Source organism: Platichthys flesus, chromosome 5, assembly GCF_949316205.1.
Source record: "Platichthys flesus chromosome 5, fPlaFle2.1, whole genome shotgun sequence".
Classification (NCBI taxonomy): Eukaryota; Metazoa; Chordata; class Actinopteri; order Pleuronectiformes; family Pleuronectidae; genus Platichthys; species Platichthys flesus.
This window is the reverse complement of record NC_084949.1, coordinates 17,339,116-17,360,937: the sequence shown is the minus strand read 5'-3', so window position 1 is coordinate 17,360,937 and position 21,822 is coordinate 17,339,116. Positions and strand designations below refer to the sequence as shown.

Here is a 21,822-nt window from a genome sequence, read left to right as displayed (position 1 = left end):
ACTTCTCCTATTAATTCCTAAATATCTTACACTATGTTAATTTAAATTAATTAAATATAAAAACAGGAAAAAATGTAATCTCATATACAGATGGCAAGAGAAAGCAGAGACGAAGACTCAGCAACTACATCCGAGATCCGATGCACCTTATTATTATCTGAGGGATTTTTACACACTGTCTGCAAAACCTTCCGACAGTAAAGGCAAGGGGTAGTGATGGATAAGGTTTTCTTTAACAAGTCTTTCATTCTCAGTTTCCACCTTAAAACTATGAAATGAACTGAACTATGAACTAGTTCAGAATTTTAATGGTGAACTATGAACGTGAACTATTCATGTTTACTTGTATGAACTGAACTTTGAACTAGTTCATGAGAGGTGTGAACTTGCACAACACTGCAGTCTGGTGAGGTATATTGTGGTATATTACTAGTGTAATGCTGCTTATGCTTCAACTCTGTCAGAAAACAGTAAAAAAAAATGTTTGTGTACTGTGTTGTCAGCTTTATAGAGATTATGTAAGTCACTCTTGATAATTATGCACAACATTGATTTATCTCATTTATCAAATTTGCAGCATAATGCCAAGAAAAGAGAGACTCCAAAAGCAGAAGGACAGGGACCTGCAGCAAGCAGCTCAGGGTGGCAGCGCTCTTTTATCTTGGATCAGGCCATCAACTTGTAAAACAGATGAGGGAGAATCAGTCACTAACTAACCCTAACACCAACATACTATTTGGTTATTCAATATTGCCTTGTTTTGTCTGTTTTTGCCTGTTATTCATTTATTTATTCAAATTGATAATTTGAGTTAGTTTGTTAACAAAAATAAATATATAAGTTGAAAATATCCTACTGTGTTTTTTATTTATTTATTATTGCTCTGTACTTATACTAATTGTTTAAGGTTCTGGTCCATCATTTGGAAATGTTTATTATGCAGTATTATATAATTTTCAATGACGGCAGCTGCTCCTTGTTATGATGAGAGTAACGACAACATGTTCGCCAACGGCAGCGATGAACAAAGACTTCACTGTGTCTTTCTCCTACACAACCAATTTTAAGTTATCATGATGTTTTGATTTCCTTTGCTTCCCCCTGCTGACGAGAAGCTGCAGCTAACAAGACAGGAGAGATTTCTTCCTTATGTCGAGTAGCTGATAGATTTAAAGACATGACCTGCAGCAGACTGTGGCTGGACAGGAAACACTAACTTCTCCATCAATTCTCTGTAAGGTTTCATAGATGCAGAGAGAACAATATACAATACTGTTTCAGGTACAAAATTTAATAAGTAATAAACAACTTAAACAGCCCTCGACATAACATTACATTACACACAACAGCCTTACATTTCAAAAAGTACACCAAACAGTTCAAACAACATGTAACATTACTAAAAGCAGGAAACCAAACATGTTAAACCATGTTAGATCGGTCTTTGACATTATTTAAAATGTTATAAAAAGAGAAAACTCAGGTGTAAAAGATAAAAACAAACCCGTATTGTAAGTAAGAAAACCCAAACCCAACAGCTTTACAGCTATTAGTGTCAAACATTAAATTGCAATCCCTCTTTCGCAGCAAACAAACAACTCTAAAGCGTCTTTCAATGAAGCTCTGTTAAGCCTCTACAGGTTTTATTACTTGTGTCCCTGGAGCGAAATGCTGGTAAGAGAAATGTTAGTGGTTGTGATGGTCTGTGTGAGACCTGGTCAAGCTACAGTTCCCCCACGCGTCTGCAAGAAGAAAAAATAAGTTTAATCATTTTATTATCATTTGATCACTTACGAAATATTGTTAGACCCAAACACGACCTTTGATTGTTCATGTGTTCTGAATGTGGAGCCATATACGAACCGAATCAAATTATGGGTTCTCGCAGCATTTAACAATTCTAATCTTGAAACTTTGTTCTTTACAAGTGGAATGAAGTTTGCATTCAGAATACTGATAAGACCACATCGATATATATTTTAACTCACCATGGGCTTCAGCTCCCGTCCATCTCCATCTTCGGGCTTATAATAACCCATTTTCTTACTGTTCTCAACAAATTCCTGACGGGGAAAACAGAGTTACAGGTTATTTTATTTTCTCTTCTTGTTGATTGTCAAGGAATAATCAGAAATTCCTCTCACCAATAAGGCCTTGTCCATGTAGTACTCGCGTCCATGGCTGCCATCATTATACTTTGTGTCCACAGCAAAGCAGAGGAAGAGGACGTCCACCACGTTCTCAAACACAGAGAGGAAGCAGTGGGCCACCAGGAAGGCAAACATACAGACGATGAAGAGAGGAAGCACCCACACGGTGTAGTCCTTCTGGTAGTTCAGAGCCAGGATGCCAGCAAACGCTGTACATGAAACTATAAGCACCTGAGGGTGCAGATTTAAGCCTGGTTAGAAAAAACTCCAGTTGTTTCAATGGAAAAAGCCACGGAATATGTGTCTGCATATTACCTTTCCCAAGAAGAGCACAAAGTCCCCCACAGTGTTTATAGCAGCCACTCGGAGTGCGTTCTCCACCAGGATAAGGAAAGAGTCCCGGGCCGAGGTGCAGAAACTGGTGCTGTTGATGGCTGTGGCAGTGTAAGCGTTCTGAAATGATATGGTCAAGTTCAGCAGAGGTGTTTGGGATGTTGAATCTATTGTTAACTAGATTTTCTTCCTTCACCAACCTGAGATTACTCACTTGATTCAGGTACTTGAGACACTTCTCCAGACACCACAGACAGCAGATACAACCCTTCAGCATGCAGCGAGCACAGGCGTTTTCCTAAGGGAAATACACAAATTCACAGGATTACATCTGAACAACAGTTTATATGCATACATATATATATATATATATATATATATGGAAAATACAGGGAATTGTCCCTTACTGATTTGATGCAAGTTTAGAATTAGCATTTCTTACAATATTAAAGACTAATGATTAAAGCCTGATCTATATGGATTTTTTAGAATATTAGGGAATCAACACATGTATTTTACTGATATATCAGCAAACATATATATTTTGCTTAAATATATATAGGCAATGATTCAAGAATTAAGAAGATTAATATAATGTAAATTAAATGCATGTCTTTTCTAAAATGTTCATAACAACAACCAAATATTGACATGACTGTGAAAGGCTCATATCGGACGATATGATTAGCCCGTCCGGCAGCACAAATCACGACTCACCTTTCCTTTGAGCTGGCTGTGGACGTAGGTGAGGATGAGACGAGGGATCTTTACAAGTGTGATGATGAACGAGCCCTTGGCCAGAGTGCCCAGGTGGTAGCGGATGGTACGTCCCATAGCAGACAAGATGGGAGTAGCTGGCATCTGGGACTTATTCCTTCAGTTAGACAGATACAGAGAATGGACATCCACTCGACACAAGATCAAATAAATACGACGGTAAAGGCACAAAGTCTCTCACCAACTACAGTAACATGGACTTTTCCGTACCTTGTGAAATAGTAGGTGACCACAGCACCAGCGATAGTCATCTGCTGGAATGCAAGAATGAACTCGCTGATCCAGATGAGACCCACAGCGTGATACCACACCAGGTACTGAAAAGGCCCCTGCATTTGATATTCAACCGCACCAGTCGAGTTGTTCTTCACCGCCGTCCCTGTGAGGAAAGGACGAGTGTGACATTTAAATAGAATATTCTGCATCTAATATACATCCCTCTGTATTTCCTTTATAATTTTCGGAATTTCTGAAAAAAAGAAACTGTTATTGCAATCGTACTCCTAAATTAATTGAACAAAAACACCTGCCAACATCAACTGAATGCAAACTGTAAAATAGATGCACATTAAAATACAAAAATGTTCATAAATTCACATCTTTCATTCTATCCGAAAATTTTACTGGAGTTATCATTAGCTTTTACCTCTTCCAATACATTGTACAATATAAACGAAGAACAAAAATGTGTTTTTAATATTGCTTTGGTAGAGAAGAGAGGTGGGAGATGAAGAGAGAAGCGGCTCTTTGACTACGTCCTCCCACATCACGAGACTGGCACAAGATTCCAGATGTGGGAGTTCGGTCAGGCCACAACACTGAGACAAAATGTCACAAATAACAACCCAAATATGATTCTTGTTTGAGAAGTAGAAGCAGCCCATGTGCTGCATTGGCAAATCAAAAACAACTTTAAAACAAAGTATGCACTAATAATACCACCAATTGGATTGTGAATGCAGTTTTGAATCTGACCAAACATCCGTGTAATTGAACCTTTAGCACCGAATCTGCCTCTGTCCCAACCTGCAGTTCCGAGGAACAGAAGCACAGCGATCCAGTAGACCCAGAAGAGCATGAGGCAGAAGAAGGTCCAGAATGGCTGCAGGACGAGCAGGGGAAGGTGGAGGAACACTTTGCCCGCAACATGGAACAGGGAGATGGTGATGGCCACACGCTTCCTCATGAAGAACATCAACAGCAGCAGAACTACCTGAAAGTGTACACAGACACAGATTACCATCATTCAATTAAGCTGTTGAGTCAGATAATTAAATTCATACAAATCGCTTTTCTCTGTCACACCAGGAGAGACCTGCGTGCCAGTGCAAGAAGACATACCGTGAAAACGGTGGCACCAATTGCATACGCGAGCAGGGCCTTGGCGTTATCCCAGGCAACTTCGCTCCCAGGCTCTGATGTGGTGTTATTCCTTTGTTCGGCGTACAGCCACCAGAGGACCGCGGTCCCACCTGCAAACGATCAAACAGACGAATGAAACATTAACATGTTTATACATTTTTAAATGGATTAAATTGATAAGAGAACGGGTGCTTGAATCATATAAAGCTCCTAAGAGTTACCTATAGACCCGATGATAACCAGAATGGTTAGAATCCACACTAGCACTTTGGTGATGTAACGAATGACGACCATCATGATGAGGGACAGAACTGCATCAGAGAGAGAAAAAAAACAATGCATCATACGAAGGAATCACACACACCGAGTAAAGTTACCATTATCATTGATCAAAAGATTAAATGAAAGACGTCTAGAACTGTTGTAGGATAAGTTTTGCCTTTTTTTGCTGTGACAACAAGAGGAGACTAAATAAATGCCTGTGGGCTACACTGAAAACAATAGGGTAATAACATTTCCTGTTATTATTTTGACAAAAATTGTTTCTCTTCCGACAGTTGCCTTCAAGCCGAATTCTCCAGAGCAATCAAGGCTGCACTGAGGGAGCAGCAGGACAGGAAAATGCACACGTTTCTCACAGGATAAAAGAATTTCATCATTCATTAAATCCACATGCGCACGGTAAGCCAGATTTAATAATGTGTTTACCCAAAGCCAGAATGCAGAGGCCCATGATGATCTCCTTGCTGGCCATCACCCCGGCGATGACACGACGCAGCACAGTGTTGTCACTGACAAATGTGATGAACGACTGAACAAACTCGACGTAGCAGCCAATGTCCACTGGAATACAGCGGTTGAACACTGGGGTAGCCTTACTACAAAGAAGAAAGAGGTGAAGAATAGGGGTTAATTTATCTTTTAATTTCCTGAAAGAGTCATAAAAGCATCAGACTATGGGAAGTGGTCTATAGCTGTGTCCAAATTCCTGGGGTAGCATCCTTATGAGGAGTCAGTCTGTGAAGACACAGCTTCAGTAGACAGGGCGGACTACGAAGGATTAGCTGGATCCTTCATAGTCCAACAGAGGATCCACCTGTTGAATCGTTGATTGTTCAGGAATGGAAGGAGGCTTTTCTCATCCACATTTGAAAAGACTTTGAAACAGGTCAGCCTCGTGGGCCCGCTGTGATGTAATCAGTCATAGAATGCAGCCTATGAAGGATGCGGCCCCTGAATTATTGGACACAGCTGAAATTGTTTTTATTTGGGCCCTTTTATTTCTGAGATGGGCATAAACAATGACCAGACAAATAGACTTCTAGACCTGAGTAAAATTATTTAAACTAAATTACAGGAGCACAATAAAGATGGTGGTTCCACCTTTAAAACACTACACACATAAACATCTCTGTCAGTCGCTGTATGAGTTTACACATCTCATGACATCACATCAGCTTCAATAACCTCCTGACAAGCTTCAACTGGATCTGACCTTTTCCACAAGAGAATGCTGGCATTAAAAACAGACAGGGGGAAAGATGGTTACTTAACTTTCTTTTTTAAAAATTTCATTAAAAGCCAAAGCACTTGATTACCTTCTTACAACGGGGAGTTTGGGACATTTGGTGAATCTTTCCGAATGGCTTGTGTATCTCGTAGGAGAAATATCATAAGAACAGAGATGGGACCCTAAAAAGAAGGAAATACAAATTATCTTACATGCTCAGTCTGGTTCATGTCACATTAAAACCGGTCTAGCAGCTACAATGGTACTAAATATTTACTAACGTTTATTAGAAATAGATGGAAATACCAGTAAACTCAAACTCTAAGTTAATAAACAGGACATGTTCCCATTTTCTCTTAAACATGCCGTCTTCTCACCATTAGTCAGGGCAAACTTCTTCACTTCGTCATATGTGGTCAGGTTAGTCGCAGGGCATTTGGAGACACACAGGGCAATGGACTTAATCTTCCTGTTTACGAGATCGAGGTTGCAAGGTTCCAGAAAGAAAATGTTCCTGAGAGGAAGACAAAATTAGGAAATTTCAGGATTATTGACTATTGGGTAAAAAGACACTGTAATTGCCACTAATATCAGTATATTTTACTATTGGGCAGTCAGAACTGTTCTGTTTGGGCAGAAAGATGTTGACCTGTCACACAGATCCTTCTTTGTAGCAGAAACGCCTTTTATTCAAATGCTTTATCGGGCAATCAGCCCGATAAAGCATGACCCATTGTTTCAGTAAAACTGGGCTCGCAGGCTGCATGCTGATGGAAAGCTACTGCCCAAAAATCAGGCATATAATCAAAGATTCCTCACATAAATGACAAAACATAATTTGTGTCAGTTCTGTATCGATGATAAGTATCTTACATGGAGAGAGTGTGAGTTCAGGGAGGGGTTACAGAGAGAGAGATAAGCTCTTGAAGTATGTTACTCATTTAGATATATGAAGAACTTCAGTAGCAGAACACAAATGAGACTATGAGTCATGTGCAGCCTTGCATTGGTGATATTAATCTTCATTAACCCTGTGATGAAGACTGATAACATCTCATCTTTGAACAGATTGTACCGATGGAGAGAACTGACAGATTTTTGGTTAATATGCTGAATCACTTTATAAAAAAATGTAGGTGTAAAAAATCCACTGCTTTTTGTAATATATGATTTTCAGGTAAATGTAAGTAGGTTACGGTATGAACAGCTAAGAGGTAAAGCAATGTGTTTACGAATGCAGCAGTTTGGTAGATTAGGATTTCATGATGCAATCCTTGCATGCAGACATGTAAGGCTGAATTGCTTTGTCTGTGACACTAACTCTCAACTACAGGAGGCAAAAAACATCCTCAACACGTTATTTTAACATACTGAAAAAGCAGAAACACATAGAAGACACTGACGAAGAGGTATGAAGAGTTTGTGTCTGTGCAGAAAAGTCCCGCTTTGTCATTCATGTGTGAAAGGCAAACTCTGTCATCAATCAAAACAGGAGATAGAAAGGAATGAAAGCAGTTTGATGTACTGCAAATCCGTGCTTTTTAGTCTATCAATCTAACAATCTAAAGTCTGATATAAATAAACCCGTACATCTCATTTTAAGTAATTTGTAACTAATCAAACTAACTTGTTTTCGGTCATGTCCTGCCCACTGAGAGGGACTCCCTCGATCTTGGTGTTGTTCCGACCGCAGGTGTTGCCATAGCTGTCATATCCTGACACCAGCCTGGAGGCAGCTCCTGTGGCGATGGAGTAGCCACAGATACAAGCCTGCAGATGAGACAGATTACAAGTACACAATATTAACTATCTGCATGAAATATCAAGAGTAATAAATACACTTCCTTAGTAGGTTTAAGCTTTAAACTATCTCGAATCAAAACCAGGGACTTTTGCGCCTACAGTACAAATACAGTAACAAAAATTAATGAAAGTCTAGTCCAACAATCCTACCTTTGTGCAGGTTATAATGTTAAAGGCAAGGTTGTAAGTTGTGGTATTGTATCATGCAATTCCCCTTGACCACAAACTACAGTCTCCAAAGTGTATTAAAACCAGCACGTCCCTGATCCACTTTAAACCAAACCAGAATTTAGTAGAGAACTTTTTGGCAAAGGGTGTCTGTTTGGATTAAAGGGCCATTTCAAAAGATCTCCAACTTTATTTACTGGCACTCTTGGGACTGGTATAAACATACACACACACATTGGGCAGCTTATTAGGTACACCTAACTCAAACTAGTCAGACCAAATTAACTTGGTTGATTCTACTTTTTGGAATGCTGCAGTTTTGTAGTAACATCGTGATTGTGATAGGTTTCACTGGGTGTAATGGGATTCAGTTGAAACACATGCACAACAATGGGAATCCTGCAGAATGACCATAAAGTTGAATCACCCGATGCATGCACATTCGGGCGGAGATGATCTAACGTGCGGCTGATGTGATGTGAAGTGCATGCAAGTCCACCTGCATGCATCCTCCCGTTCATCACACACACTCACCATGCCGACACAGAACAGTGTGTATACGATGAGCCACGGGATGTCCGTGCAGCTGCGCTCCTCCAGCGGTTTCCAGTCCCGTTTCCCCTGCGCACACATGGGACAACAACACACAGGAGCCGTTAGCTTAGCCTGGCTGGTGCTCGGGCTGTCGAGCGGTGGAGACCCCGCAGCTCCACAAACCAGCTCACCGACACTATACTGGGAAGTTGTTGTTGTTGTTGCTGTAAAAACAAGCTAAGGAGGCGGACGTAGCACACACGACCCGCGAGGCTGCCGTTTGAAAGCTGTTTAAAAGTCACACGGGGACAAACTCACCTCCGAGCTGCTGCCACATCCCATCGTGAGCGACGACTTGAGAAAACAACCACAACAACCGAAAACTTTCTGCGTCTGTTCTTCGCCCGAACTTTTTCAGCTCATGTCTCTCTTCTCATCTCGCGACGCCTTTCTTCTTCTTCTTCTTCTTCCGTTTGTCCCCGGGGGGCCGCTGCAGCAACTCAAACAAAACACTTCTTTTTTTTTTAATTGTCGTCTCTTTCATTTGAGAAGCAAACGCCCATGATGTGTGGAGGTTCCCCGCGCGAGGAGGAGCCGCAGGTGAATGCGGAAGGAGTCAAGTTTCTCCTGGTGCCTTCACGTGCGCTCAGACAAACCAGAGAGTTGGAGGAAAGATGGAGGAGGCGACCGCTGCCCCAGGAGTGAAGCCAACGCGTCACCATCACCACCTGGTGTCGTCAAAATCCGTCAAGCTGTAAATGTCAACTGTTCCTACTGAACAAAACTTATCTGTGTTTTTCTATTTTTATGTTTTTGCTCGCTCTGACATATTGTACCACTGTGATTGTGATTCTTTGTCGGTTTTAGTTATTTGGTGTAATAAAACTGGGTTGAAACGTAATGATTGACAGCTGCGTATGACCTGCGATTGGTCGAGTGCAGGTAATGGCGGGATCTCAGTGCAAACAATGTCATCCTGGATATCAGGAGGAAGTGGAGAAGTTTTGCCCATCCTTATATATGGTAATGAATATAAAAACTGTTATCAAACTTTTCATTCATGTTTGTACTGCACCTAAACCGTCCGCACCATCTGATTGGTTAGCTTCTTTGAAATAGCTGGTGGATTGGTACAACAACACATGAAGCCAAGCTCATTCCCTTGCTTAATTAAGTTTAGACAATGGATATATAACAAGTTTACATACAGAGAAACAGCAGGGGTTATTGATGAGCAAGTTTTTTCCAAACCTTAAAATCTTACATTTCTGAAAGACAAATTTTTTTGACATTTTATTGTTTGCTCAGCCCCTCTGGCTGCTTTGACCTCATCAGAGTCCAGTCTATATGGAAACATAAACAGTGAGTCCACTAAAGATTCAGAAGCTTTATTGAAAGAACGTCTCTAAATTATTAAGTCAATGGAATACTGAGCAAATAGGAATCCTTAGACCCCCTTAGATGCCTTATAGGTAACACAATAGCCCCAAACATACAGGCAGAGATAAAGATCTATCTTTAGTGACAAGAAGAACAAGTCCTGCAGCTCATGGTCTGTTCCCCTCAGAGCCTTGAGTGAATAACACAGAGAGAGAGAGAGGTGACACTAAAAGACTAAATCCACCGCGGATTTGCTTGGAACAGCGTACCTGCCATATTCAGGTAAACTGCACATCTGTTGCTGTGAGAATTGGGGTTGTTCTCAAGTTATAAGGTGGTGACCTTATTTGATTTACTATATTATCTGCTTATTGCCAATCTTAATATTATTCTTATTAAGTAGTAGGCTACCTGTAGGAGCAACATTTTTGTTTGCTTACACTAACTTTTGTCTTGACCTCACACCCTCAAGGTCTATTGTAGAGGCTGTCCTGTCAATAGCTTGTATAAAGTATTTAGATTTTTAATGTCTGATGTTCTTCTTTAAAATACATACCACCTCTTTTTCTGATTGTTTTTCATAATTTCATAATTTTAGCACTGCCATCATAGGGGTTGTATTGGACAAAGAATAACCTCAGTAAAATCTCTTTTGTCGTTTCTGATCAAAATTTAAGTCGGTTTATGTTATTAGAATCATAGGTTAGAATGTGAAGCTGTCTACCGTGAAGAGGAGAAGAAGAAGAAGAAGAAGAAGTAGAAGAAGAAGAAGAAGAAGAAGAAGAAAAACAATATTATTTATAAGTTAAGATTGCTTTTTAATACTGTTTCTTTTGTCTTTATTGAGTCGGTTTTTAATTAATTTAAATCTGTCATACCGCTCCTCGTGCTGTTATGTGTGTTTTGTGACAAAATGTATATATTATTATTGTTTCTTTAGAAGAAGAAGAAGAAATAGAAGAAGAAGAAGAAGATTTAAAACGGTACGACAATGTGGTCGTGTAGAATTTGGCGCCACATGCTGGAGTAACGAGGTCACTGACGCTGGATGAAAACCATAGACGAAAACACGTTCAACAACTTTTTACAGACAGAACTTTTAAACCACGGAAAAGCCTGAAAGCTGAACAGAAGCTTTTCATTTTGGCTCCCGCCATTTGGCAGCCATGTTGACAGGAAATGGAAGGTAAACACAGGTGTTACTCATCACATTCATTAAAGCTCTATCTAAATAGAGCACAGCCTTAATTAACATGATGAGTAACACCTCTGTTTACCTTCTATTTCATGTCAAAATGGCTTCCAAATGTCTGCAGCCATGTTAAACCCAAACAGGTGAGTTTAAGCTTCGAGGCCTGTTTTGGTTCAGGTTATGATATACGTGCTTCTCCCTGTCCACTGTGTTAGCAGCTAAATCAGCTTCTTATCATGGCACAAGAGTGGCCTCATGATACTTTTCAATGACAGCACACAGGCCACGTTTACCCTCCATTTCTGCAAAAGTCATAGTCTTACATTGGCTGACAGTGTGTTCTTAACACTTATATAATATAATATAATGAAGCTTCATGTTAAAATATACATGAACTAAATCTTAAAGACCAGCCACGTTGTTAAACATGATTGTGTCGCCCCCAGCAGTCTATTTTAAGTCATTACGTTCAGTTTCTTCCATCGAATGCTAATCTACTGATTAATCACTGGCAGTTTCATGTTGCTGGGGGGAACTGCAGGACTTCATGTGGCTCAGATCCCCTTGTGAGGAGATGTCTGCTGATGCAACGCTGACTGCTGCTGCCCCTCAGGCTGAAGGACCATCTACTCCCTCACTCTGCAATCTAACTACATGAGGTAGGAGTATCCCAGTGGCACACGCGTTTAGAAGTCCAAGCAAAGACGGTAAATATTTAGATTCTTATTAATCCTATATCTGGGTTGTATATTTATATTTCCAAAGAACTTCCAACTTGTACACCATTATAATTTCACAGGTTTTCCCCTCATAGCTTGGATTTGTGTTCTTTGCACCCTTCCATTTGTATTTTTTCTCAAAACTAGTTTCAGATGTCTGAAGTAGCATTTTTCAGCAGATATCTGCCCTGCCTGCTGTTTTTCAAGAGGTTTCCGCTCTGCTTAGTGACGGTATCCTGACCTGTACAGTTCCTGAGTCAGCTGGAATGTCAGTTTCCTGCAGAAGAGGTGACTTGCGTCTTACTTTCCTCAGGGCTCTTGTTGCACTATAAATGTTTCTCCTGCCTTGCGTAGTAGACCGGAAAGGAAGGTAAATATTTATCCCAGCCGTCTTATACACTCCTCACTCTATGAACTTAAAGCTGTGCAGTCCTTCTTGTGACTAATGCAAAATGTCTGCAGCCATATACGTGATATTTTTTAAAAAGCATTAAATTTCAGACAGACATACTTGATATAAGCTTCTTTTGTGTCAGTGTAGATTGAAAGCAAACCTGTGAGTAAGGAAAGGTAGATCATGCAGGAGCAGCTGATTATGAGCGCACGCATGTGAGGGGACAAACGCAGATGTTGGGAGGGAACATTTGGAGCCAGAATGCAAACGAACATGGAGCGGAAACATAACCGTTCAGAGAGCCTGCTCATCAATTGATGGAACAGCCTCTGGCTCAACATACCCCTGACTCTGGGTCTCAAGTATTTCCTGCCGATGCTGCTGTGGCAACGGTGTCCAAGGACAACACGCTTTCCTGGATCTCCGCTGGACGAGTCGATGCCAGCGCAGCACATGTTCAGCAGAAACCTGGGTGGATGGGAAGAGAGGTGGGGGTTGTAGTATGTCACTATCCTGGCCCCTCAGAGGGTCTGGTCCAACCTTAAGAGTCATTCTTCATAAACAAACAGAAAAGAAGATAAATACCATTCGCCCATGTCTTGAGATACTTTCAAGATTCAACGTTTCAGAACATGTCAAGTTCTGGAGGATTTGATGAATTCAAAAAGGCGCATATTTTGGAATCTCCACATAACACTGACTTTTATTTCTCTTCTTTTCACAAAATGAAGGGAAGAGGTGGTGATAAATGACTCACTTTTTAGTCTTGCTGTCTTTTCGTTGTAAATGACTTGACCTTTGTTAAACAGGGCTTCTTCCAGGGTGAGCCGTTGAAATCATTGTTTTGTTATTCATGCGGCATTGCTCAAGAGAAAGCAGTGGAGTTTTGTCTTTGCTAAATAAGCATCTCAAACAAAGCAATTTGATATTAAAAGGCTCCTGCATTCCTGCACACGTTTCAATGCTCCAGAAGTGTGGGAATGTGCTCAGGTGGTCTAAGTCAGAGAAAAACAAATGGAAGCCAGCTGTTGTTGTCACCTATGTCCTGATCCATATGGAACCATCAAGATGAGCTGCAGGTAGATAGTGTGAGTAGGACTTTGACTGCGTTCACTTTCACAGTGTATCCTCGTAATCTGTGGTAAAATTAAAATGTTTGTCCTTGCAAGGATGTAATTCCTGATGTGACAGGTTGCTACTTTAACAGCTAACAATCAGGATGTCGTTTAAGAGGAAACAGGCTGAGTGCTTTGGAAGGAAAGTCGAATCAAATCGGTTTTATTCTGCAGTTGAAAACTGATTTCGTCAAAGCGGTGTGATAAGTCCGCCCCCTTTCGAAGGCTCCTTCAAGTACATCCTTCTGTTCTCAAGAAACCGATGAGTGGATCCTTCTTGGGACAGCTTAAAGCAAATGGGAGACTGGACCATCTCATTTTGGTTCGGCCGTCGAGCTCACCTTGATCTACAATGATTGTGCTTTTCTAGACTAAGCAGCTGGGGACCTGGACCAGAACACTTTCTCTGAACTACAAGGACCTGATAGTATAACACTTACGGATATACCTGTCTTATACAAGATGGAGCACTGTGAGAGACAAAAGTTTTTAAAAAGTCGTGACAGCTTTCTTATATTCTGAGTCAAAAAATAGGATATTCATGGTCCGTCTCAAGATGTTTGTTTTATAGTAAGAGCAGTGTCATCTGATGTGGCAATATGACACCGTTGGTCATTCACCAAGACAAAAACAGAGAACAGATGGTAGCTACACATTGAACACTGATTGGACTGTCTGTGTTTGAGACAGTGTTTTCCACTTTCGTCATAGAAATGTTAGATGAAACAAGGTCTGCATCATCTGATTTGAGAAACCAATTCCACATCAACCTCACACACACACACACACCAATATAACATCCTCCCTTGTATCATACACAAACATGCACACAGAGACCCTCTCACAAGAAGATTAGATAGATTATTTTAGCCTGTTATGGTCTGTCCCCTCAATAACTTGTACTTCCTGTTCCCACGGTAGCAGGCAAACCATAAACCACGATCAGTGTCCAAGGACCCCCTTGTTGTCTCCCACGACGACTCCTTCACTTAGTCCCTAACGAGAAAAAACAAGTTAAAATCAACCGATGATTGAGGAAGAGCTTTTAATTAAAACAGCCGAGCAGCTCGGAACCAATTTAATTTTTTTCACATTACTTTAGTTGCATCATCTACACTGGGATGTTTCATTCAAGAATATTGCGATTGCTCAAGTTCCCACCCAGGCATCAAACCCTGTTATTTAGGCCGGCATGACTCTGGCCTTTTGAGAAGCAGTCGTTTACCACAGGGCAAAGCAAGTCACAGGAAAAGACTGCTAGGATCTTGGTGTGGTCTGCTGATGTTATATTTAGAGCCTCAGATGAGATTCTCACATTTTGTTTAGTTTTCCTTTTAGTATAAATTAACCCAAGATTCGTTTTTCTAATTTCATATAACTGCAAGTACATTAGAAACAAGTTATTTAAAGAAGTCTTAAAAAAGGGAGCAACTATTTTTATCAAAGCAGCCTTTGTATATGCAAGTTCTCAAAATGACTCAGTTATGGGAGGGAAAGTGTTTTTTTCTGCTTTTTCTTTCTCCAAAAGCGTCACCTACATTTTCCTACATGGGCAAACACTCTGTGTTCTTCAATGCCCATGATTTAGACTGGCTTATTTTTCCAATAATAAACTATATCAGTGAGGAATGTGAGGCTGTTTCCTTTGGGCCCTCACTGCTCCACTTAAGACGCTCGAACAGTGGGGGATTATAGGGTGAATCATGAATAGGTCTTTCTTAACCATGTATGTAACCACTCCAGACATGTGACCTATGATGCTGCGAGCTGATGAGAATGTTCATGCTCTTCCTCTGTGATGTGGGACCGAGACAGTGTGGCCTGTAATGATGACTCTCGAGGCTAAATAAATGTTCGCATACTAAAAAATAACTATATACAAAAGCATTTACACATTCGAGAATAGACTGCACTGCCAATACAGATAACCATAAAAAATATGAGGTTTAGTCATATGACTTTAATAAGAGGGACTATATAATAAGAGTTAATCATTTGTAGCCAGATGAATCCAGGGAACGACATATTGGTTGGTCTGTCAATCAGAAGAACCAGGATGCCATATCTCCACCAGTATGACACTCAGTTGTGCGGATACATCCACCAATGCCCAACATTCCCCTAAATTCAATCAAACTGCACCCAAGTTGACACACTCTGAGAAATTTGTCCCCTAAATATCACAGTAATGACTAATTTCTGGTTCTGCGAGTTTCTTTACTGATTCATACCACATCGTTCCACCACGTTACGCAGTAATCCATCCAGTAGATTTTACTCAATCTTCCTTACATACAAATGGACAGGGGTGGAAATATAACCTCCTTGGTGGAGGTAACAATCGTGGATTGCAGTGACATTTAAACATTTGAGGTCGCATCAGGATTAATGGTATGGTGATCCCCTTACCTTTTCTCTATTGCAACCATCACGTCACACTCCTGTAAACTCTTGTTCAAGCTGCCCTTTTTAAATCCTTCAGTTTAATGCTTCAGCACATTGTGGTTCATATAAGACCACACACACCCGGTGTTCTAGTCTCACCTGCGTTGACTGAATGTGTTTGCACAACATTGCTGATGGACCAGATTGTGACGTAGACCAATTGCCCTGTAGCCGTAGTGGATGGTGTGATTGGCAGGGGGAGGCCTGGTCTTTTAAATTATATGCCTGTGTTGGATGTCCACAGGAGGTAATGAGTGGATAACTTGAGTCGTGCTCTGTGTCGGCCTCTGCACTTCAATCATCATCCATATCCACATGCAAGCTGCTGTGACCGAAAGAAATCTGTATTTCGTTTACACTGCGCTTGGCGAAACCGCCGAGCGCATCATGTGACATGCTACAGAGGAGTCTTGTTGTCCATGGATCCTTCCCCCCTTTGAGTATGACCATCTGTGTCCCTGGTGAGCTAACATTGACGGCAGTGCACAGTTTTTCCCAGCAAGGCCCCTAAGAAAAGACTCATCCAGAGCCTCACCTCACATCTGGATGACCCAAAGGTTAGAGGCCAGGGATGCGGCAGCAGTCAGAGGATTCATTCCAGTTTTCCCTTGTGTTTGGATTGTCCCCATTGCTTTGACGCATTGCTGTTTTTGTGCAGCTGGTTTTGTTGTCTAGAAGGTTTCATGATAGATATTGCCACAACTTGATTTGTTTTTAGTAGAGGGAACAGGAAGAGGTGTTTTTGCCAGGGTGCTGTTACCTCCACCAACAAGGTTTTGGTTTCCATCAGCGTTGTTTGTTTATGAGCAGGACTACACAAAATCCAAGGAACCTATTTCCATCAAAGTTGGTAGAAGGATGTGGTATGTGTCAGGGAAATATCCAATTAAATTTTGATGCAGAGCCAGGATCTTCCTTCCCAATATTTTTAGCATTGCAAGATGATTGCGTTTTGCAACATCTTTGTCTCAGATCTTGAGGCACGTTCAGGGGAGTGATTTCTGCGAGTGTGTGCAGTTTGGTTTGATTAGGTTTTTAAGGAGACTGTTGTTTGGGGCTTGGCGGTGCTGTGCGCTCTACTGACTGCCAGAGCAGTTCGTTTATGAGGTGTACTTTGTATTGGTGGGTCTGGAGGTCTCCACTGGCACATGGAAATCTGTGGAAATATTTAGTTTATTTTAGTTGACTGATTAACATTATCTTAAATGGTCTCAGTGACATCATGTGTAAATATCTCTGGCTTTGCTTTTTCGTTCTAAGTGCGTCTTACAAATGACTATATTTGGAAACTTATTGCTGGCATTTGGGTCCTTAAATGCATTTCTTTGCTTTGGTTTCATTTAAAAGAAAGATAATGTCATATGTCATTTATCTACTGTTTTTTTTTTAAAGGCTGGTTGAAAGAAAATAATATTTCTTAAACCATTTCTTTAAAGATATCTTGTGTTTATTTCATTAGAGCCTGTGTTGTTTGGTTAAGAATGCTTGTAGAGTAACAACATGACATTTAAAAAAAGAAAAAAAAAACATGCCTCAGATATAACTTCCAAAACATAGGAGCAATCTCTCTTGGCTCAGAGCCAGCTGTCTTACGAGGGAGCCTGTCTGGTCCTAATCAAAACCAAGTGGAGGGAGCCTTACCCAGCTTAGTGAAATAGCAATCTAAGGCAGAATGAAGTCCTATGTGAAAAAGGAAGGACACAGGTTTTGAGAGAAGAAGTCGAGAGGATGTTTCAAAAAAGAGCGAGGAGAGAAAGTACATTGGAGGAGGGTGGGGTGAATAAATGCCTATAATATGTTGGGTGAGTTGTGAGACGGGGGATGGGGCTCCTAGGATGTGACTCAGACTCCCTGTCAAACCAGCGGGGAGGGGACATGATGAGAAAGGGGATAGAGCAGGAGAGAGCCGAGGGGTGGAGTGGGGGAAAAGAAAACCCGGCCCCTCTTACACCACCCCGACTGTTTGGCATTCAGCGTCAGCAAAAACCTTAATGTGATCAAGATGGAAGTTGTCTATGGACTTTTCGCTGCTCCACGACTCTCTGCCTGCCTTATGGGGCTTCAGTGCCGGTCTGGCAGTTTTACAGTGAGGATACAAACTGCAGTCCAGAGAATGGCTTGTAGAAACCTGGACTAAGGACTGCTGACAAAATATAGTAATTGTCAAGCCACTTGGAAACCGGTGGATTTACTTTACTCAATTGTGGACGATTTTTTTTTTCAGTGGATGAATGAAAAGGAACATATCTCTGGATACCTGGGCTCACAGCAAATCCTTCAACTGAAACCTCATATTTAATTCCCAAATCCACGTCTACTGGATCATAACAAAATGTTCTGTCAACACTGGATAATTTACAAGAAGGAACCGTTGGTACTCTAGCATGAAATATCTCAACTGTATTGAGCTGTCAGTTCTGCTGTTGGCATGAGGGGAAGTGGAAGGAGCAACAGCTTTCGGACATTTTTTGAGACCTCCCTTACTTAACCAATAACCAGGTGCAGGTTCATGCCAGAAGGGGCGCAGATGGCAGTTGGTGTGATCCAGCTCCACTTTTGAGGAAACAAAAGGTGAAAAGGCAGAAACACCTGCTTTTAAATATGTTTCATTTCTTTAATTTTCAACATAATGTAGAAAGTGATTTCTTTTTAAAATGTTCCTTTGCCACAACTTAAGTGTAATTTATATGTGAAAATAGATGTTTATATTTAATTGAAATTATATTATTTTTTATATATATATATATACTTATATATAAACAAAAACTTTTGTAGTTTCCACTCACTTACTGTAAAAGAGCGGCAGGATTTCCGACTGTACATCTCTGTACTTATGCTTCTGTCAAGAAAGCTTTTTTGTTTTATATAGCAGATGTTGAGGTTTGATTTAGTGCATCCAGTCCTTTTGTTCCCTCACTTCTGTACATTCTGACCTAGAACAATAAAAAAAAATACACAGCACTGAGCTTGGTTCTAATCCTCTGATCGAACCCATGATATTTAACTTCTGATTCCAGAGAACCAGCTGTTCAGGGTCCCTGAGTAACGTTTCACTTTTAGTTTCTTTTAGTTGCATCACTCTCATCTGTGCAAGCATGGACGTGTGTGGCATGATAGTCAGCCAGTTTCAATGTTTGCACTGTTAAGTTGATCAATGGGGTGTCACCTTGTGAAGATGTTAAAAAGCAAACACTGCATCTGCATTTATCTGGACAGTTCTCTTCATGTTGTAGAATCCCGGCTGCTCTGTTGTTCTCAGTCAGAGTCGCTGGCACGCTGCCATGTGAACGTATCAGTTTCCCATGTTAGATGAGAATAACAGGGGGCTGGTCTCATTTTATACAGAGCCAGCTGAATTTCTACTTTCCAAGAAACTGAATGCAATGTTATTACTCCCCTCTTGACCGTCCGTGCACTTCTCCTTGCCTCTTTTCTTTAGAAGTGTAATGTTATTAACCATATTATCATCTACACATTGAACTACTGTTAACTCTAACTTGGCTGTTTCTTGACCCTCTTTTCTCGCAGCTCGTATGGGACAGCGCAGGCTGACCACCATGCCAGTAGCCATTCGGAAACGAAGTTGGGAGGAGCATGTGACCCACCCTTCAGGATTACAGTACAGCTATGACGATCTGGATCTGGTCTGCTGTCACGGAGTGGACAGCAAGGGGCCTCGGATGGGAGCAGGGGCCTCCAAACAAGGTCGCCGGACGAGGTGTGCCTCTATGCCCGAGGGCTGTCACCAACTGCCCACAGAGGAACTGGCTTCGACACGTGAAGAGACCGCTTCCATTGGGGGTGACGATACTGACATTGAGCAGTTGAACATAATGGGAAAAAATGACAAAATTCCAGTGGGTTTGCAGGAGGAGTCAATTCATGGACCTCCTGAGTTGGTGGATGTCGACAATATTCCCCAAAGGGACTCTGAATCCGTGCATCTCCAAACCGCAAACATGGGGAGTTCTGGAGACTGTCATTGTAACAGTGGGTTGTTGACTGCAAATCTGTCTTACGCAGCTGATAGCAGCAGCAGTCACACGGAGAAAACTATCAACGGTGAAGGTGAAATAGGCACAGAGATTAGCCAGAGACTCAACATCTGCAGTGACGATAGTGTCTTAAAAAGGCCACATGTCTCTCGTGAAACGCAACAAAGCATCTCTATCTCTTCTAACAATGGGCTTCCACTGTCTGAATCTGCTGGTGACCAGTCTGGCAAACATCCAAATCATCAGGACACAAAGGAGAGCCACACAGAGGGTTACAGCAGACCTCCTGAAATCTCTGGGGCCATGCGAAACGGGTCCATTGCTGCTGAACTGGAACCTCAAACTGACCTCCCAGATGTTGAGGAAGAGACTCTTTCGACATCTGAGCACGATGGGGCAAATGTGATTTTAACTAGTGTTGTGCTTCACAGCTCAGTTGATAAGATGGAGAGCGGTGATGCCATGGCACCGACTAACAAAATTGCTGCTGCAGACCCAGTTGTGACTTCAGTGGTAGATGGAGAAAGACACCATGGGGTAAGGGAAAGCTGGAGTGCAGACTCTGCTGACGAGCTGGATAAATTAAATGACCCAGAAACCTTAAATGAAAAAACAGGACTTGCACGTCACTCAAGAGACATTGGAGGAGGAGGAGAGCGAGATCATTTTGACTGCACTGGGGAATTGGATCAGGCTCGTGGATGTGAAATATCCTACCAGACTTCATTGGAAAAATGTAATATTAAAATAACAGGGATGAATAGGCCTCAGGGAGAGGAGTGGGCACAAGCAGGAAGCGGCGAGAACACAGAGCAAGTCAGGTATGGGCCAATCACGTCATCTGATATTTGTTTCAAAGGCCAGTGTTGCTCTGTGACAGTTACCAGCAACATGCCCTCTGGACAAGGGGAAACTGGACATTCAGAAAAGGACCTGGGACCGACAAACATTACCCAGTGTGCAGACCAGTATGTGGAAACGTCGACCTCAAGAAGTCAACCAACAGAAGACGTGGTTGCAAGGTCAGTATCCAAGGAGTTGTCTTTATCTGAGGATCAAACCATCGATCAGTTGTTGGAAAATAGTTCTTCAAAACTGGACACTATCCTAGAAGTTAGCTGCATTGAGCCAGAGGACGCCCCGGCTCTGGATCTTCAAAAGAACATTAACTCAAATATGGCCCAGAATCCAGATGTTCAACCGTCTCATATAAATGATGAACATACGGCTACCGAGCAGCTTGCCCAAAACCTGCCATCAGGATCCGCAGAGGTCGACGATGAGCATTCACCAGAAGGAATCCATGGCAACCAAGCCTCTGGACGTTACTCCAGTGAGTCACCTGCCTCTGAGGTGGCAGATGGTCAGAGGGAACACCACAGGCCAGGAGCCACAGTGTCTAGCATGGAGGAAGCAGATGAGGCCGATCATGCAGTTACTTACAGCGACACACACCTTTCCAGTCCACTTTCAGATGGAACAAACACGTGTGTGGATCTGACAGAGGACAACGTGGTCAAAGTGCGCATGAGAAAGGTAAGGACTTATACTATATAGACGTGTGATTTTATTACTGTTGTAAATATTACTTTTGTGTTTGTTTCTGATTAGTAACTGGGGCTCTGGCCTTTCCGCAGCTCGGATTAAGTTCTTTCTTGACACGAGCTGACACTAACTGGGCATAAACTGCCTGCAAATCATTTTTGTCCCACACTCTGGCAAGCGTCAAGGAAAACAATGACTTCACTCTCACATGCTTACAGATCTGTGAGTGGGGGGGGATCTGTGAAATGTTTTACTCTCTCAACCACGCATTGCAAAACAAGGTCCTATAAGGGCATGAGGACTTTGAATGTAGAGGGAGTCGGAGGCTCGAGTCATTTCAGGGGAAAAAGGCTGAAACGGCTTTCTCCAGCAGATTGTGCACGTTGTTCTATTTACGCAC

General features: G+C 41.7%; 2 protein-coding genes across 2 annotated transcripts in view; one reads left to right on the top strand and one right to left on the bottom strand.

Annotated features, from left to right (window-relative positions):
- Positions 1–1,270: 1,270 nt before the first annotated feature.
- Positions 1,271–9,247, bottom strand: LOC133954266 (choline transporter-like protein 1). Its single transcript, XM_062388618.1, has 16 exons — positions 8,956–9,247; positions 8,638–8,724; positions 7,760–7,902; positions 6,510–6,646; positions 6,221–6,314; positions 5,331–5,500; positions 4,844–4,933; positions 4,602–4,732; positions 4,287–4,473; positions 3,471–3,639; positions 3,201–3,357; positions 2,698–2,781; positions 2,466–2,603; positions 2,145–2,381; positions 1,989–2,063; positions 1,271–1,742 (listed from the first exon to the last, which is right to left on the bottom strand). The coding sequence occupies exons 1-16, from the start codon at positions 8,977–8,979 to the stop codon at positions 1,719–1,721; spliced, it is 1,947 nt and encodes a 648-aa protein (XP_062244602.1). The 5' UTR covers positions 8,980–9,247; the 3' UTR covers positions 1,271–1,718.
- An 8,636-nt stretch (positions 9,248–17,883) lies between these two features.
- The window catches only part of dlc1 (DLC1 Rho GTPase activating protein), a 77,173-nt gene continuing 73,234 nt past the window's right edge, over positions 17,884–21,822 (top strand). The window contains exons 1-2 of the mRNA XM_062387534.1: positions 17,884–18,453; positions 19,411–21,413. Of these exons, the coding sequence (XP_062243518.1) occupies positions 19,416–21,413 (1,998 nt within the window). The 5' untranslated portion in view covers positions 17,884–18,453; positions 19,411–19,415. The remainder of the gene's footprint in view (positions 18,454–19,410; positions 21,414–21,822) is intronic.

Excerpts from the sequence above, each read along its gene's own strand:
- LOC133954266 (XM_062388618.1), bottom strand. The coding sequence starts at position 8,979 with ATGGGATGTGGCAGCAGCTCGGAG. Across the intron at positions 4,733-4,843 it reads GGTTATCATCGGGTCTATAG|GTGGGACCGCGGTCCTCTGG; the intron begins GTAACTCTTAGG and ends GATCGTTTGCAG. Across the intron at positions 2,782-3,200 it reads ACAGCCAGCTCAAAGGAAAG|GAAAACGCCTGTGCTCGCTG; the intron begins GTGAGTCGTGAT and ends TATTTCCCTTAG.